This window comes from Capricornis sumatraensis, chromosome 11 (assembly GCF_032405125.1).
Source record: "Capricornis sumatraensis isolate serow.1 chromosome 11, serow.2, whole genome shotgun sequence".
NCBI classification, from domain to species: Eukaryota; Metazoa; Chordata; class Mammalia; order Artiodactyla; family Bovidae; genus Capricornis; species Capricornis sumatraensis.
The window spans coordinates 50,528,661-50,548,650 of record NC_091079.1 but is presented as its reverse complement, the minus strand read 5'-3'; the positions used below and the strand labels follow the sequence as shown (position 1 = coordinate 50,548,650).

The window sequence follows — 19,990 nt, the reverse complement described above, 5'->3', positions numbered from 1 at the left end:
ATGTATCATATGTATGCATTTTAATAGAATTTCTTGAAATCTGTATAAATGTCATTTTGAAGTTTATATTGTACTGTCAGTGGAGGAAAAGAAAACTGCTCAGCAAGTTGATGGAAATCATATTATGAGAGAGAATATTGAATATACTTGGGGAACCAGGTACATAACTTGCATGTGATCAGCTTTTTTTTTTTTTTTTAATAAATCATTCTTTCCTGCTCATTAAACAAGTCCTGTGCCTTATTAACTGTTCTGGTAATTTAATATACTTCGTTTGCAGTAACTTAATGTACCCAAAAGGAGTAAAACTTGTGTTTCTTTTAAAATACTTTAAAATCTATACTTTTATGCTAATTTACACTGACCTATTTCCTCCAATTTTTAACCTTTTCCTTTTATATATAATATAGTGGTTGTTTCTAAGGTTTTAGAAACATTGTACAAAAATGGTTGTGAAGGGATAGGGCGAGTTAATGGCTAGAGAGACAATGATTCCTGAAAGAATGTCAGTAATAAAGTGTTATGACTACATATTTAAAACAAACAAATCCAGTGTCTGGTTTTTGTCTTATTTCAGCTCAAGAGTGAGGACTTTTATTATCACATCTGGTATTGTCTAGTTGCGTCGTCTAGTGTTTCCAGAGCAATGTCAGAACTATTTTGCTGTTTGTGGTCATCCTTTTAATGAGTCTGACTTTAATGAGAAAGTATTTCACAGTTAAGCACCAAGTGGTTTTGAATTTGAGTATACTATTTCTTAATTTGATACTTTAGTATTTTGTTTCTTCTGGGTTTTTTTTCTTTAATAATTGAGAATTAATTAGTTTACAGTTGAGCCTTGAACAGTGCAGATTTGAACTGCGTGAGTCCACATGTACATGGATATTTTTCAGTAGTAAATACTGCAGTAGCACACAGTCCTTGGTAGATAGAATCATGGATACAGAGGAACAGCAGAAGTGGAGGGCTGACTGTAATTTAGCCCTCACCTTGTTCAAGTGTCAACTATACTTCTTGATTCTTCTGTTGAAGGCCAACCTGAAGCAAACTCTTTTCAAGCCCTGAATTATCAGAGAGGCAGTTTCCTTGAATGAGGTGTTACCGGGCATTTATTGCAAGTTAAGAAATATGTTAGTCCATGTAAAACGTAATAGTGCTTATCCCATAGTAAATACTCAATAACTGTGGTTATTATTAATGGTATATTTGAATGCTTGTCTTACAAATTTCCTACAGGTTTAATCAATTAACCAGATTCCTCAATTTATTATTAAATTTAAGGTTATTCTGTGACAGGTACAATTCCTCAAATTTACCTCATCTCTTATGGATATAAATAGCAAAAGGGAAAATTTCCCATTAAACTGGGCATGTGTATATTATAGTGCCTTGTATAGTCATAAGTAGAAAAATTGGTTAAATGTCAACATATCTGTACATGATCAAGAAGTTATAGTCCTGGCCTGATAATCTCCTTGAGATAATCCCAAGGGGGTGTCTTGAGTTATTTTCCTCACTCACATGTGCCTTATATTTTGTCATTTGAATACAGTATACATATTATTCTGTTCTTAATACTAATGCCTCTGGTTAATGCAAATACTAACTTGACCCTCCTCCCCCAAGAAAAAACTACTTTGAGAAAAGGAAATGCTTTGAAAATTAGTAATCTGTAATTTGTACCTATTCTTGTGGTTGTTAATGTATGTTCTTCATAAGTCTTATAGAATTACATTATTTGTGCAAATTAATACATTTGGCAGCAACAGAGTTTTAGTACCTAATTTTTTTTTTGAAATTGTATCCTTCCTGACATCTTATAGAAGTTATAAATTAAAGCCTGTAATCAGATTAGTGAATGATCTTTCTCTTGTCAAGTTTTCTAATGTATGCTTTTTTTCTCCCCCCGTCCCCAACCAGAGGAAATAAAAGCGGAAACTGAAAAGCAGAGGTTTGTGGGTTTTTTTTTTCCTTCAGTAAAAATAATTTGCAAACTTATTAGTCTTGGCAAAATAACAATGTAATCATCTCTGTTTGGATGTGGCAGATTTTCTGTATGTGACCTTTATAATAAAACCAATTTTTAAAAAATGATTTTGAGAAATATTATAAACATACTTATAAATACAAAAAGATTTTATAAATAAGGGTATTTCTGAAATACCGTAAGATATGCTTTGTCTTTGCTTAAAGACTGACTCATGTTAAGAAAGATTACTAAATATTTAGTAACATATAATTTAAAAATTAATTGTTTAATTAATTAAATAATTTTCTTAAGTTTAGTTATAGCTTTGATGACTAGCTTATGACCTGTAGCAAATCACTTCACTTCTCTGGGCTTTGGTTTCCTCATGGAATATGAGAAAATGAAGATTGGTTTAGCACAGTGCCTTTTAGAATTGAAATTAGAGTGAGAATATCATCAAGATGATGAGTATGATATTCTAATCAAACTCTTCTTTTTTCCTTTAGTCCTCCTCATGGAGAAGCAAAAGCTGGATCAAGCACCCTTCCACCAGTGAAATCAAAGACAAATTTTATTGAAGCAGACAAGTACTTCCTCCCCTTTGAATTGGCATGCCAGTCCAAATGTCCCCGCATAGTCAGTACATCTCTAGATTGTTTACAGGTATGTATAAAATGGCACTATCTAAAAACCCTCCAATTTGAATGTATTCCTATATATTACAGTTGATGAATAGCTCAGGCATTTTCTGTGAAAGCCTTGATTATTCTTTTTGTGGTAAGAAACTAAATGGTTTCTTACTCTCAAGAGAAACAGTAGTTGCAAAAAGATGTTTCTAGGTTAAGGGTAATACAAATCATTAGTTAGCTTAGTGAGAGGCAGTCTTTTCTAAGGTTATTAATAATGAAAGTTAACCTGCTGGTGATTTTGCATACGTCATTATTTGCAGTGATTTTACTAGATGCTTGCTGTTTTATGTAAAGTGGTAGGTTAATACTAACAGTTCAATATTTATACTTACTACAAAACTTTAGCACTGACCTTTTTTATATCAGAAAATTCTTTTCTGTCTTCTATTTTACTTAACACACACAAACATGCGCGTGCGCATGTGTGTATACAGATTCTCTTAGATATTTGTGAGACAAAACTCCAGAGAGAGAGTCCTTCTCTTTTCAGGTATTTTCATGTTTGGGGATTATACCTTTTAAACTAACAATTGAGTGGAAAAAATCATATCCATATGATTTGTTGTTAAGATAGGTTAAGGATAAGTTCATTTGATTTGTGGCCTTGTTTCTCTGAAAAATCAAAATTATAATATCTAAGGCCTTCCTTCCAGGGTTGTAATGATAATGATACATGAACAAATATGTGATACATTGTGGCCAGTGTGTGGAAATTGGGTTTCAGCATATTCACAGATCTAATTTGGAAACAGATTTGGATTGTTTGAGTGTGTTAAGATAGCTTTCACAAAAGCAGTATTAATAATGTTTGGATAGAAAGCAGTGAGTTGTTACAACTCATCAGAGACAAGTTCTAAGGCCTGCCTTCGTCAAAGTATTGCCTGATGGTTTTGTTATCATTATTTTGCTGTTTCTGTGATTATTACAAGTGTAAATGTTTTCACATGTTTATAGCTAATAAAGCTTTCTTCAGGAAAAGTTGGTATAGCCTTGACTTTTGCTATATCTTAATATTTTTGTGTAAAAGTTTAACATATAATCAATTTGTATATTATAATTTTAATGTGTATTTCATTACTGTGTGTGTGTATATATATATTTGTTAGCTTAATTAGGATCTTTATCTTCTTTCTTGGTTTCAGAAACTTATTGCTTATGGGCACTTGACTGGCAATGCTCCAGATAGTACAACACCAGGCAAAAAATTAATTGATAGAATTATTGAAACAATTTGTGGCTGTTTCCAAGGTCCTCAAACAGATGAAGGAGTTCAGTTACAAATAATAAAGGTAATTAATTATAAGAACTGAATTTGTTATTCATTATCTGTACTTTTTAAAATCAGAAGCCTTTTACCTTGACTTCCCTGGTGGCTCAGAGGGTAAAGCATCTGCCTACAATGCGGGAGACCCAAGTTTGATCCCTGGGTCAGGAAGATCCCCTGGAGAAGGGCAACCCACTCCAGTACTCTTACCTAGAAAATCCCATGGACGGAGGAGCATGGTAGGCTATAGTCCATGGGGTCACAAAGAGTCGGACATGACTGAGCGACTTCACATTCACTTTTACCTTGAGAACATTGGGAAAAATCATTTTATGTGCTTTCCAGATAAGATAAAGTTCATTTGGGGGCTTTTTAGATTCTGTTTCAGGGGACTTTATTGTTAAATGCTGAGAGTTCACTAGGTGAAGACTCTTATTTTGAAGGTCCCAGTTTAGGCCCCCAGAATCTTCCAGAGCTTTTCAGTTTCTGGCCTGATCTATCTTTTGAGCTTCAGGGCCCCATGTGAAGGCCCCGTGGCCCTTCTAGTTTCTTGTTCTCCTGCCATACCCCTTGTAGTCTGCTTTCTAGTCCCAGGCTTCACCATGTGAAACACTTGTGCACGTTTCCCTGCTTCCCTTACCTGTCAGTCTGCTGAACCTGCTTGGGTGATCGTCCTAGGTTTGTGCTCTGATACACCTGGGTCATTAAACTCCTTTAAAGAAAAATCACTCATCTGTGTTTTCAGTCTGCTTTGTAAATAATCAATTTTTAATGTTACTGCTAATAGTAGTGGTGGTATGTTGATTTGTCAGCAAAATTCTCTTGTACTATTAGTACTTTAGTTTACATGTATAATGTGTTCCTTTACGTGTGGTTATCACCCCTCTGAGCTTTTCAGTCTCATAGCAGCATTCTCTTCATAAATCATAAAATATCTTGATTCTAAAAAAGCGATCCAGTCTGGCCTCTCACTTGCAGTTTCATGTCAGCTGTGGTTTGTTTAGTATGTGCTCAGTGCTGGCCTGCATAGCACTGAACAGCATATTAATGGAAGGACAAAGATACGAGTCCTTGCTTTTGAGAAATTGAGTAATGTGTGACAGTTCACATAAATTAAAGCTGTTCGTTTTATTGGAGGATTATTTTAAATGTTTTATTTTAAAACATTTATTTTAAAACAGTTATCTTCAACAATAACAGCACACTGAGTTCAGTCTATAAGTTAGATCTCAGAAAAATTTGAAAGTGAATAGGACACAATATGTATTCTGTAAAGCTGACGTTTAGCTCAACAGATATATCATATGAAGCATATATCTGCTATACTATGACAGTATTAATGTTGTGCATTTTAGTAGACTAAAATAATATTTCTGTTAAAATGACACAGTTGATGATATATTTAAGGTAGGTAGAAACTCTTGTATACTTTACTTTAAAGTGGTAATGGTGTCTGAAAGTTTTAATTCTGATACAAAAATAGCCATGTATTTTTGTGCTGAAACTCTGGATGTGAAAAATTGCTTTATCTTTGTTTTCTTTTTCTATTTTTTTTAAGGCTTTACTAACTGCAGTAACATCTCAACACATAGAAATTCATGAAGGAACTGTACTGCAAGCTGTGAGAACATGTTACAATATATATCTAGCAAGCAAAAATCTCATCAATCAGACAACAGCCAAAGCTACTCTCACTCAGATGTTAAATGTTATCTTTGCACGCATGGAAAACCAAGCAGTAAGTATTAAAAAATGAGAGAGATGGTATAGAACACCACAGGCACCAACTATAGAAAAGATTTTGCAAAAATTATAATAAAATCTTTTGTGACTGTGCAGAAAATATCTTTGTTTACAGTTTTATGTACTGGAGATCTGTGGTATTTTGTTTTGACTGGCTTACTGACTTGTTTGGTTTTGGATTAAAATGTTTTGTGTTTTTTTTCTCTATCACAAATAGAATTTGAAAGATAGAGATTGATTGGTATCCTGATGGAAGTGTTTATGAAGTGATATTTTTATTGCTCTCAAGCTTAGATCAGTGAATGTAGTTAGAAAGTTACCTAGTTTGATCTATTCTTATAGAAAATTATTCATTGAGCCTTTAAAAAGTGAAATAAATTTCTGTAGTAATGGAATATATTTGGGGAGGAAAGTAAGAGACCAGCAGCTAGAGAATCTTTTTTAATTGTTTCAGTTCAGTTCAATTCAGTCGCTCAGTCATGTCCAACTCTTTGTGACTGTGACCCCATGAATCGCAGCACGCCAGGCCATCCTGTCCATCACCAACTCCCGGAGTTCACTCAGACTCGCGTTCATCGAGTCAGTGATGCCATCTAGCCATCTTATTCTCTGTTGTCCCCTTCTCCTCCTGCCCCCAATCCCTCCCAGCATCAGAGTCTTTTCCAGTGAGTCAGCTCTTCACATGAGTTGGCCTAATTGTTTAGGTCTTCATAATTGAAAACCAACTTCTGACTTTTTATTTTGAACTGATTTTAAACTTAAAAATTGCAGAGGTATTTGCAGAGATTCTCTTTATTCTACTTTTCTTAATACCGATGTCTTGCATAATCATATTACAATGTTGAGAAACAGGAATTTACACTGGTATAATACTATTAAGTACAGTAACCCTGATTACTTGCTTAAAGTGGTATCTTCCAGGTTCCTCTACTGAAAATTTATTATTTTACATTTAATAAATATCTTGGAGATTCTTTTACACTCCCCCACACCCAATTTGAGTATCCCTCAGTAGATCTTGTTGGCAACAGTTATTACTGCAGTGTTTTCCTGGTGCAGGTTTTTGTTTCCCTCTCCTTATATATTTATTAACCAGAGTTAACTCCCCTTTCATATTTTTTCATTCAGTTTTTAATTTCTATCAGTCTGTATTCATGAGTGTTTATTCTGTGGTTTCTAATCTAATTCTGTTATTTTGTTGCCCCAAATATTCCAGCTTTGGCCTTCTGTCCTTTTTGACAAGCCCCTGTCCTTTTTTGAGTACTTCTGGAATCTCAAGTTGTTCCTGGCTCATTTTGAATTTTTTCTGCTTTATATCTGGAGTAGTAGACACATAAACAGGGAGCCCTGGCTCCTTTGAATGGTAATAGGAACCAAAATCTGAGGTCTAGGTGTGTTTGTTGCAGCTGGGTTGTTATTGCTTCCCTCTCAGCAGATTGAACTAGGAAATACATGTGTGCATACTAACTACCCGCCCTACCCTACCTCCCCCACATCTGTATGTGACTACCCATCCATATATATTAAAACTTATGTGTTCATACTGATACTTCTAATTCCAATACCACAGGGTTCATTGCAGCCTCCTCTCTTTATTTGTAACTTCAGTGAGATAAAAGGCTTTCATTTTCTGTGATACATTATTTGTTCAGGCCTATTACATACATATGATAGTTTTTTAATTGCTGACTCATTCCACTGTGAGAAGCAAATTTACTGGGTACATTATAACTTTTTTTTTTTTTTTTTTGTCTTCAGCCTTATAGTATCTATCCATTTAGAGTGGTTCCCAGAGTTACTTAGGTTAGTTCTTTTCTTCTCCATACTCTTCAATGGTATAATATTATTACTTTATAATACAGTTAAGTTCATTTATTACTGCCTGTTTTCCATTTCAGTACCCCTCACGTTCTGGTTTAATTGCTTGCTTGTTTTTTAAGTAATTTAAACCCTACTGTGCCTTAAGAGGTAGAGGTCTACAGAAGGTCTACTCATTCTTACCATGCCAGTCCTCTCCCTCCTGCCTTTCCACCTCTTGGATGTAGCTCATCTCTATGGTTTTTGATTTATCCTTCTGCATTTCTTGAGCACAAGTGAGCACATGTACGTATGGTTTCATGTATCACTTTCTTTACATATCTATCACTGCATCGCAGATCACCTCAAACTGCAGCTGCTTAAACCTCATAGTTGGCTGCTCATCTCTTATAGTTTCTGAGGGTCCAGAACCCGAGTGTCTTAGCTGGTGGCTGTGGCTTGGATTTCACATGAGGTTGCAGTTAGTTGGCTGTGTGGATCACAGTATTAACTGGGGATGGAGTCATATAAAGCCTTTACTGGGCTAGAGAATGAGAAGAAAGAGGAACAAGGCAGAAGCCATTATACATTGTCTGTCTCATGATCTGAAGTATCACCCAGACCACCTGGCACAGTGTGGGAGGGAACTGTACTGGGGAAGTGAGGATCGGAAGTGGAGATGGCTGGTGGCCGTCCTGGGAAGACTGGCTTCCACACTGCTCTGGATACTCTTTCCTACTTTACTTTTTTCAGTCAGCAGTATTTCCTGGAAAGCATTCCATGTCTGTCCTTAAAGAACTTCCTCATTCTTTTTGACTGATGGTATAGTACTCAAGGATGTACCATAGTCTATTCAGTCACTCTTCCTGTGTTTTAGATTATTAGCATTGGATTATTGCTCATATTTTACAACCACAAAAAATAGTTTTGATGCTTTTTGAGGAACCACTACAGTATTGTAACGTAATTAGCCTCCAATTAAAATAAGTAAATTTATATGAAAAAAAAGAAGTGAATGAGACTAACTTTATCACTTTTTAATGACTCGATCAGCAAATTATGCTGTGTTCTTTTTATTTTCTTGGCACTGTTCTTGTTCTCAGTTATACAGTGCTGGACAAAACCAGCACTGAATGGACATTCCTCTCAAAGGGCTTAAAATCTGTGGAGAATAGAGGGAAAAGTGAGTCTTAAATAATCACACAAATAAATATATAACTGAATTATGATAAAGGCTATGAACATGTGTCAAGTCATGAAGCATATTTACTTCTGTGCTGTGGATAATTAGAGAAAAGTAGGAAAGGGAAGAGAGTGAAAATTAAAAGGGGGACAGAGTGATTTTCCATGTATCCTAAAATATGCTAAGCTGGATGTGCAATTCATTTATATATATAACTGATAACTTTTCCTCACCTTTCCAAATAAAATCACTATAAAGTGTTCACTTCTAAAATTTTTAAGGAGAAAATGCTAGTTTCTTTCTCTAGAGTGGTCGTCTTCAACTGGAGGTGCCCAAAGCCACATTTGAAACACTTGCTTGGGTGAGTCATGACCTGTCATGGACTGGGATGTTGCTAAATTCTGTTCAGTACACCAGCCAGTGTCCACCCCATCCCAGCTCCACTCACATATAATAAAGGATTATCTGATTCAAATGTCAGTAGTACTGATGGTGAGAAATCCTGCTCTAGAAAGTGTGAGAGTATATAGAAAATGTTTAAAGTGTGAGAATATATAGAAAATGTTTAAAGGTTATTTTCAGGACCCTTTCTAGAGTTTATACAAGTCTGGGATAAGTAGAAGAAAGCTAGAATTCAACACTGTGCTTGTCTGTAGTTCCAAAACGTGTGCTTACCCTACTAAACCATAGTACAAATTAGCTGAGGTTAGGCTGAGGGTGAAATTGGACTGCAGGTCATAGGTTCCTCACTGTTAATTTGGAAGTTGACTTTCTCATAAATGGGCTAAAGCTTTGGTTTGAGAAGTCTCTTCTGATTCTGTGTGCAACTCGTCATGCCCATTTCCTTATCTGTAAAACAAGGGAGTTAGATGATGTTGATTATAAGTCTCTTCCTACCTTTTGAGCATTAAAATATTTTAATTCAACTTTAATTTATAAATTCATATAACTAATTCTGATATTTCCACATAACCTAGAATTTTTAATTTTTTAAATTAATTTTTATTGGAATATAGTTGCTTCACATGTTACGTTAATTTCTGCTGTACAACAAAGTGAATCAAAAAGAAAAAAAAGAATATATATATACACACACATATTCCCTCTTTTTTAGTTTTATGATACACATAACCTGGAACATTACTAGGAGTATGAAATGTTCATATTTGACACTGTAAAGTATTTATCTTTGTGGAAATTAATTCTGTGAGAATGTTTCTTAATGGTCATGAAGACCAAAAGAGATGTGTCTAAAAGCAATAAAGTGCTAAAAAATGAAACCCTGTGATCTTGATTATTACTGTTCTTAGCATCCTGTAAGTGAGCTAGTTTTACACGTGGTATTATATACATAAAAATGACAGGTCTCCTAAAATAAAACTGGAACATTTATAGATAGTTTTTTCATTCTTTAAATGACTGATTGGTCAGAGGCATTTAAGTAATTACTGCCATTTTATTTATTCATTGTAATTTTATTATCTTTAATACATTTGACAAGGTGACAGAAGAACATACTACAGAAAGGTATTCACTGAAAAGTTCCCTCCACCTTTCCTAACTTGTATCCCCTATAGGTAACCATTATTACTAGCTTCTTATATATATTTGTCTAGACTCTGTTTCTGTATATGTAAGTAAAAATGAATGTGTATTTTATTTCCCCGGCTACATTTTTTCTCCCTTAGTGAAACTTTTATTTGATTTTAAGTAAGTCTGCTTTTCTGTTGGCAACAATCTAGTTATCATCCTAAGGTTATTTTTAAAAATTTGTTTTTTCTTTTAAGTAATACATTTACATTATTTAAACACCAAAAATATTGACAAGAGGATATAGTGAAAGACATCCATCTCTGTTCTTATTGCCAAATACAGGAAACTGTTTTCTTTCTTTGCAGTTGCAGGAAGCCAAACAAATGGAAAAAGAAAGGCATCGACAGCACCACCATCTGTTGCAGTCTCCAGTAAGCCATCATGAGCCTGAATCACCTCAACTCAGATACTTGCCACCTCAGACTGTTGACCACATATCCCAAGAACACGAAGGGGACCTTGATCCCCAGACAAATGATGTGGACAAAAGCCTTCAGGATGATACAGAGCCCGAAAATGGATCTGATATTTCCAGTGCAGAAAATGAGCAGACTGAAGCTGATCAGGCAACTGCAGCTGAAAGTAATCTTTTTGAGAAAGTGTTTGTGGGGGTGGGGAGTGTGTATTAAGGGAAGAATGTAGGAAGGCAACTCTGTTAAAGAAATGTGAAAAGAGTAATACGACCTAATGGATATCGGACACATTGTAGTAATTGTGGACTTTTTCCAGCCTAGTCGGTAAAGTTAATTTCACTTCACCCATAAGACATCTATTAGCAATATTATGCATTCATTAGTATCTCACAAGCATGATGATTTACAGATGGGTTTGGAGGAGATATGTTGCTAACGAGGGTCATAAATGTCTGTGAGCGTTTTATGTAGGCGCTTCAGGTTTCTTAAAATTAGTTTATAGCAAACAGGAGACCTGTTTATTTGTAAGGTTTTCTGGAATGTGACTGAAAATTTTCAGACATCATTTTAAACTCACAAAATATTTGTCAAAAGAGTACTGAAATTAAATATGAAAAGAAATCTTGTGAGTAACCACCTGACATATAAAAATACTTATTTTTAAATCCTGACATGTAATAGTCAATGCTGTTTAGATATTCTCTGGCAGTGTTTTTTCGAAGTGTACTTATTTATAAGAAAAAGGTTACAAGATTATAAAAATTAAACTGTATTTATTTATATTACAAATTTGTTTCTCTAAAGATAATCACATGCAATCATTTTTCCCCTCAAACATTGTTCTCAGCTTTAGCTATTCTATAAAATTGCCAGGCAGTGAGTTTCTTCCCTTCATCCCTCCTTAGCTTAATGTCAAAAAATGATGGAAATTGTTACCTTTCCAATAGAGTTAGGATGGTTAGGGTTTAGTTACAGTTCATGTGAATTCTGTTTTCACTTTCCTTTGAGGAAAATCTTCTATTGTAATTTTCAGCTCTTGACTTTTTTAAACCACATCTTTTCTGTAACAGTGGCATGAACATTGGCAGTGGCATGAATAGGTGGCTTTTTACTCTCTTGTGCTTTATTTAGTGTTTATTTGTTTATTTTAAAAGGGACACTTTTGATAAACCAAGCATTCTCAGTACTCATGCTAATAGTAAATCCACACTGCCTATAATATGATTTACGTTTTTCTAGTCTGCCCTTGATAAAATTTCCCCATCTTTCACCGTAAGCTGATAAAGGGGCTGATTCAAAGAGCTGATCTATAGGAAAGCTGCAACTTTATTTGTTCTTCCATTTCTTCATCCATGCTTTCAGCAAACATTGATTCCACATACTATGTCCCAGGCACTGTGCTAGGAATTGGGGTTAGAAAGCTGGTAAAGGTGTAGCCATTGCTCTTAGGGTGTCTTTCATCTGCCTGGAAGGTCAGGCATGTATAAATGAGTTATACCCTGCAAGCGGCATGCGTGAGATAATTCTGTCAAGGAAAGTTAGGAGGTACTTTTGTAGAGAAAGTGATGTTTTGGCTGGATCTTGTCCGGGTAAAGGTAGGAGTTGACTGGCTAGAAAACTTAGGAAGTTTTCTAATAGAAAGAACAGCATAGGCCGAGACCCAAGGAATGGAAGCACCTACTGTGTAGTAGATACCGCTGTAGGTGCTTTCAGGATGCAGAGCTACAAATACAACCTAATTCCTGCATCATTTTGTGATTACTTTGACTTTAAAGGTGTTTTTCTCCCTGTAGCTGCATAAATGAAAATTTTGCCTGTGAGCTGTTGGTTCAGAGTGCATGCTCTAGAGTGGGGTCACCTGCTTTGAATCACATCTCTGACACTTGCTGGCTGTGTGACTTCAGCCATAACAGTTAACTTCTGTAATGGTTTCCCATGTGTAATAAATATTTTTCACTATTACTTTAATCTATTTCTGTCAAATGACTTAAAAGAGAATTGACTTTTGATTTCACTAATCATTTTGTGCAAAATTTACTGACTATATTTAGTTACATTGAAACTATTAATTTTTAGACTCTTGGTAATAATTTTAGCCAAGTAGAGTGCAGAAACACACACCTTAAGAGTGATGGAAAGATTATCTCTCAAGACATTTATGTTTTTACTCCACGGAAGAATCTAAATGTTGTTGTATTGAATTTTTTGTAAAGTTACTGACTTGACATGCTTATTTATCAAATTTCTTATGTGACATTCAGTATTTTGCAGAATGCGGCTAACAGTAGATTAGGAGCAGTGAACAGCAGGAAGAATGGACTTCTGGAAGCCAGAGTATAAGTAGTGGTTTTATCGTAGGGTGAGTGGAGATCAGGGTGTGTAGACAGTGGCACTGTCGGCTCACATGCGGTCTGAGGCTGTTTGGTGTAGGGCAGTGGCTCCCAGAACAGGGTCCCAGTTCCCAAAGCAGCACAAAGTGCTGGTTGAGCCTTCCAGAGATCTTTCAGTATTTCAGAAAACCCAGTGGAAATCCTATTTTTATCTGCAGTAGTCTGTACAGGCTTGCCAGCTATATCAAGTTTTATTAGTTTCTTGTGTGTTCAGAATTTCTGATTGGCAGTTATATCTGTTTTCAATTAGTGTTAAATTGAGGGATGAATTCTTTTTTACTTATTAAATTTAGTTTTATTAATACATTGGATATGTGGAGTCTGTTGGGGAAGAAATAGTAAGGAAGGGCCCAGATAGCCCTGTCTCTGGTTCTTCAGTGACCCTGTTACATTAGAGCACAGTAATGAGCTTGTTGTTATTGGTGGGCCTCATTAATCAAAACAAGGTTTAATTACATTTAATATTATTTGATTAGCATGTGGGACATGTTAGAAATGTTTCCTTCAGAATACTTTAAAATTTTTTGATCTTTAAAGGATTAATGTAATCTATAGGATTAAAGGATTAGTCTTCTAGAAAACTTGAAGTTGAATAATTATTTAATATTAATAGCTTGTCAAATGAATCATTTTTGAAGTTGACTTGAAATTATAAAACATTTAAAAATACGGTTTGGTTAAAATATTGAAGATTTAAAGAATAATTGCATCAAGTTTCATATACCTATTTGATTTTTTTCCTTTTATTCTTAATTTCTTAGGTTTTTTCCATTATAAATGTTTAGTAAAAATTTCTAAAAAGCTAAAATAATATTTTCTTAATTTTTCTCTCTTTTAAAGCGTTGTCTAAAAATGATATATTATATGATGGAGAAAACCATGACTGTGAGGAAAAGCCACAAGACATTGTACAGAGCATTGTAGAAGAAATGGTGAACATTGTTGTTGGAGGTAGTGTATCTGACTTGAAATTAATTTATTCTGTCTTATGTTATTTTATCTAACAGTGGAGATAGTTTTTATATTGTGTGGAACAAAAAAGGCTAAAATTGTATGCAGAAAATTTTTTAAGTGTCTTTGCTTATAAAAGAGTAGTTCCTTTTTCTCCAGTTTCAGTGATAATTTTTTAAAAAGTAAAAATCCACTATTTCTACTGCATTAAAAAAAGTTGATAACATTTTTTTTATTATTATTATTTTTCATTTGGTGGGATACAGGCAGGGTATATTCTTCATCCTCCTAAATATGCTAAGCTTTATAAATTAGAAAATGTTTAAATTTATTTGGTTTTTAGTATTTTATATCTTTGAAAAAATTGTGATTTCTTATACCTTTATTATCACGACCAAGTCATAATATAGGGTATAGGGTCAAGTCCTACCATGTGGATTGTATTATAAAAAATTTTTAAAGTCTCTTAGGAATTTCACTCACTTTTTTTGTAAACAATATAGATTTATAGATAGCATTAGATTCAAGACCAATCCATTGAAGCTTATTTAATTCTTGTATCTTGCATAGGACTAAGCATAGTACCTTGCTACAGATGCTCTAGAAATATAATTAAATGTACTGTATGGATCTTGAATGACAATAGTACTATTTCAACCATACCTGATTTCATTTATAGCATCATTTCCAATAATATATTTCCATCTTTAGTTTGAACATTTGAAGCACATATTCATCTGATTGCATCTTAATTTCTCATACATCTTTTCATTCAACAAATACTTAAGCAGCACATAAAATTTCACGGTTCTGTTCAGTTCAGTTGCTCAGCTGAGTGTGACTCTTTGCGACCCCATGGACTGTAGCATTCCAGTCCTCCCTGTCCATCACTAACTCCCAGAGTTTACCCAAACTCATGTCCATTGAGTCGCTGATGCCATCCAGCTATCTCATCTTCTGTCATCCCCTTCTCCCGCTTTCAATCTTTCCCAGCATCAAGGTCTTTTCAAATGAGTCAGTTCTTCTCATCAGGTGGCCAAAGTATTGGATTTTCATCTTCAGCATCAGTCCTTCCAGTGAATATTCAGGACTGATTATTTGGGATGGACTGGTTGCACAGTCCAAGGGAATCTCAAGAGTCTTCTCTAACAACACAGTGCAAAAGCATCAATTCTTTGGCGCTCATCTTTCTTTACAGTCCAACTCGCACATCCATATATGACTACTAGAAAAACCATAGTATTGACTAGATAGACATTGTTGGCAAAGTAATGTCTCTGCTTTTTAACATTCTATCTAGGTTGGTCATAACTTTTCTTCCAAGGAGCAAGTGTCTTTTAATTTCATGGCTGCAGTCATCATCTGCAGTGATTTTGGAACCCCCCAAAATAAAGTCTCTTCCTTTTTCCTTTGTTTCCCTATCTATTTCCCATGAAGTGATGGGACCAGATGCCATGATCTTCGTTTTCTGAATGTTGAATTTTAAGCCAACTTTTTCACTCTCCACTTTCCCTTTCGTCAAGAGGCTCTTTAGTTCTTCTTCACTTTGTGCCATAAGGGTGGTATCATCTGCATATCTGAGGTTATTGATGTTTCTCCTGGCAGTCTTGATTCCAGCTTGTGCTTCATCCAGCCCAGCGTTTCTCGTGATGTACTCTGCATATAAGTTAAATAAGCAGGGTGACAATATACAGCCTTTATGTACTCTTTTCCCAATTTGGAACCAGTCTGTTGTTCCATGTCCAGTTCTAACTGTTGCTTCCTGACCTGCATACAGATTTCTCAAGAGGCAAGTTAGGTGGTCTGGTATTCCCATCTCTTTCAGAATTTTCCACAGTTTATTGTGATCCACACAGTCAAAGGCTTGGGCACAGTCAATAAAGCAGAAGTAGGTGTTTTTCTGGAACTCTCTTGATTTTTCGATGAACCAGCAGATGCTGGCAATTTGATCTCTGGTTCCTCTGCCTTTTCTAAATCCAGCTTGAACATCTGGAAGTTCATAGTTCACATATTGCTGAAACCTGGCTTGTAGAATTTTGAGCATTATTTTGCTAGCGTGTGCGATGAGTGCAACTGTGTGGTAGTTTGAGCATTCTTTGGCATTGCCTTTCTTTGGGATTGGAATGAAAAGTGACCTTTCCCGGTCCTGTGGCCACTGCTGAGTTTTCCAAATCTGCTGGCATACTGAGTGCAGCACTTTCACAGCATCATCTTTTAGGATTTGAAATAGCTCAACTGGAATTCTACCACCTCCACTAGCTTTGTTCGTAGTGATGCTTCCTAAGGCCCATTTGACTTTGCATTCCAGGATATCTGGCTCTAGGTTGGTGATCACACCATCGTGATTATCTGGGTCATGAAGCTCTTTTTTATACAGTTCTTCTGTGTATTCTTGCCACCTGTTCTTAACATCTTCTGCTTCTTTTAGGTCCATACCATTTCTGTCCTTTATTGTGCCCATCTTTGCATGAAATGTTCCCTTGGTATCTCTAATTTTCTTGAAGAGATCTCTAGTCTTTCCCATTCTGTTGTTTTCCTCTATTTCTTGCACTGATCTCTGAGGAAGGCTTTCTTGTCTCTCCTTGCTATTCTTTGGAACTCTGCATTCAAATGGGTATATCTTGCCTTTTCTCCTTTGCCTTTCACTTCTCTTCTTTTCATAGCTGTTTGTAAGGCCTCCTCAGACAACCATTTTGACTTTCGTTTTCTTGGGGGTGGTCTTGATCACTGCCTACTGTACAATGTCATGAACTTCTGTCCATAGTTCTTCAGGCACTCTTGTCTATCAGATCTAATCCCTTGAATCTATTTGTTACTTCCACTGTATAGTCATAAGGGATTTTATTTAGGTCATACTTGAATGGTGTAGTCATTTTCCCTACTTTCTTCAATTTCAGTCTGAATTTGGCAGTAAGGAGTTCATGGTCTGAGCCACAGTCAGCTCCTGGTCATGTTTTTGCTGACTGTATAGAGGTTCTCCATCTCTGGCTGCAAAGAATATAATCAGTCTGATTCGGTATTGACCATCTGGTGCTATCCATGTGTAGAGTCTTCTCTTGCGTTGCTGGAAGAAGTTGTTTGCTATGACCAGTGCATTCTCTTGGCAAAACTCTATTAGCCTTTGCCCTGCTTCATTCTGTGCTTCAAGGCCAAATTTTGCCTGTTACTCCGGGTATTTCTTGACTTCCTACTTTTGTATTCTAGTCCATTCATAAGCCCTCTTGGAGGAGGTCGTCATTACCCCACCATAGAGCCACCAGAACTGACACAGGACTGGGGAAACAGACTCTGGGAGGGCACACACAGAACCTTGTGCACACCAGGACCCAGGAGAAGGGAGCAGTGACCCCATAAGAGACTGACCCAGACTTGCCTGTGAGTGTCCAGGAGTCTCTGGTGGAAGTGTGGGGTGGTGGTGGCATGGCTCTGTAGGGAGATACGAAAGTTTATCTGAAATAGACCATGCTCTGGAGGAAAAGGGTTCTGGAATGTAGGAATGTAAGATAAGTGCCGTTAGAAAGAAACAGCTAAAATGCTATTAAAATTCAGAAAAAAGGAATGGTTATTTCTAGCTAGAATTATGCAGGAAGGCTTCATATAGGAGATGACACTGGAACTTAGACTCTATGGATTCATGCAGCTGTAGGGAGTGGTGTTTTATGGTTGGACACTGTTCATGCTGGTGTGGGGAGTGGTGGTGATGGTTGTACACTGTTGGCTAAAGTCTGGAGAGAATAATTTGGGAATCAGCAGGCATTGGTTTGGGTAAAGTGGAGAGGATGTTGTGTCATATGGTAGAAAATAAGTCTGAAATAGTTAGGAGCCAACCAATGGTTGGCAACTTCCCTGGTGGTTCAGACAGTAAAGCATCTGCCTACAATGCAAGAGACCCGGGTTCGATCCCTGGGTCGGGACGATCCCCTGAAGAAGGAAATGGCAACCCACTCCAGTATTCTTGCTTGGAAAATCCTATGGACAGAGGAGCCTGGTTGGCTACTGTCCATGGGGTCGCAGAGTTGGAGACGACTGAGTGACTTCACTTAAGCGACTCACTTAACCAATGGTTGGTTATACATTCCAGGCTTAGGATTTTGGACTTTGTCCTAGGGCAAAATAAATTACCACTGAAGATTTTAGAACTAAAAAATGAACTTATCAGAATAACATTCTAAGAAGCTAAGAAGAGAAATAGAAAGTTATAAAAGATCAGTGTATAATAATCTAAAATTAAATAGGATAGTAACAGTGGAAATGGAGAGGAAAAACTGAATTAGAAGTGAAATAATAGATGTTGAATCAAGAACAGCTTGCAGATGATTGACATCTAGGTGAAAGAGAAAATGAAGTGTCAGGAGTTCCCAGGATTTCTGGAGGATATGGTGATTCCCTGGCAGGACACATGGCACTCATCATACAGTTATATTCAGCACTGTGATTTGTTACAAATCACGGTACGAGGCAAAATTATCAAAGGGAAAAGGTGTGTAGAGTAAAGTCTGAGGAAGTCAGGTGCACATTTCCAGGAGTCCTCTCCCAGTGAAGCTGCCTGAGAAACTTAATTCCTCTGACACTGAACCGAGAAGTGTTGTCTTCCTGGGAAGGTCTTAGAGACTGAAGTGCCCAGAGTTTTTACTGGGGCCTGGTCCTGTAGGCACCCTCGAGCTGCATATTCCTAGATTCCAGATTCCCAGAGAGAACACTGGTGTTGCAGCATGAACCACATTATTTGCACAAACTGTTGGGGCACAGTGAGCCACTTCAGTAGTTCTGGGAATGGTAGAAACCCTTTGGAAGTACAAGTTCTGAGGTTCCAGCCACGGGTCAACCTTACAAGCAGGGCTTTCTGAGCATAGGCAGTCTGAGGCCTGCTATATTAGCTCTTCCTGCCCAGGCAGTCACCCAGTTTTGAGCCTAAATGGTTAAGTAAGTGATAGAATTATTGACAGAATTGTTGAAGTAGAGGTAGGCATGGAAAAAAAGGGACTAAATTTTATTTTGACATTGAACTTGAGCTTCAGGCGTGTCATTCATGTGAAAATGTGCATGAAATATATAATGGAAATACAACACCTGCCTTGATAATCTCTTAGAACTCTGGCCTGAGAGATATCAAGTGGGTGTTATAGGTGGGAGTCATTCTGTTAAAATTAGTACTTGAAGTAGATTACCAAACAGAAAGTTGTAGAGGCTAAAGGAGACAGCATTATCTTAGGGAGTATGAACTTTTCACCGAAAAACCGTGAACTTATAAAAGATGAAAGAAAGAGCATTAGGTACCCATGCATTGTTTTAAAATCTCACCATGTATATTAGGAGTTGGAAGACTGATCTGCAAATCAAATTTGACCCATCACCTATTTTTGTAAATAAAGTGGCATTGGAATACAGTCATGCTCGTTTGTTTATATATTGCTTATGGTGGCTGTCTTTGCACTACAAAAGTAAATTTGAGTAGTGGCAACAAAGATCATATGGCCCACAAAGCCTAAATGTTAATTGTCTGGCTCTTTACCAAAAAGACTTGCTAGTTTCTAATACATATGAATACAGACTGTGAAGTGAAAATTTTTTCCATTGTTTTGCTCTTTTTATTTAGAAAGTTTTCAAACTTAGAGAATAGCTCAAAGAACAGTACAGTGAACACTGTATGTGCTTTTCTAGGGCACTAATTAACAATTTCGCTGCATTTTAAAAATTGTCTTTAAGTAGATCTGTGTGTGTGTGTGTGTATAATTAACAATTTTGCTATATTTTAAAAATTGTCTTTAAATAGACGTGTGTGTGTGTGTGTGTGTGTGTCTTTGCTGAACTATTTGAAAATTGCCTATATACAACATGACACTTTCACCCTAAATAACTCAGCATATATCTTCTAAGAATAAGGGCATTCTCATATGTGACCACAATTCCATTTTTACACCTAGCAAAAATAACACTCTTTTAAGAATATCTAATATAAAATTTAAAAATGCTTCCAGTTGTCCCCAAATGTGTTTCT

The 19,990-nt window shown here is 36.1% G+C and overlaps 1 protein-coding gene across 1 annotated transcript in view; it reads left to right on the top strand.

Moving 5' to 3' along the window:
• ARFGEF1 (ARF guanine nucleotide exchange factor 1) overlaps nt 1-19,990 on the top strand; it is a 131,472-nt gene that overhangs the window by 43,330 nt on the left and 68,152 nt on the right. The window contains exons 2-7 of the mRNA XM_068983519.1: nt 1,921-1,951; nt 2,476-2,632; nt 3,801-3,947; nt 5,481-5,660; nt 10,544-10,820; nt 13,882-13,992. Coding sequence (XP_068839620.1) covers nt 1,921-1,951; nt 2,476-2,632; nt 3,801-3,947; nt 5,481-5,660; nt 10,544-10,820; nt 13,882-13,992 — 903 coding nt within the window. The remainder of the gene's footprint in view (nt 1-1,920; nt 1,952-2,475; nt 2,633-3,800; nt 3,948-5,480; nt 5,661-10,543; nt 10,821-13,881; nt 13,993-19,990) is intronic.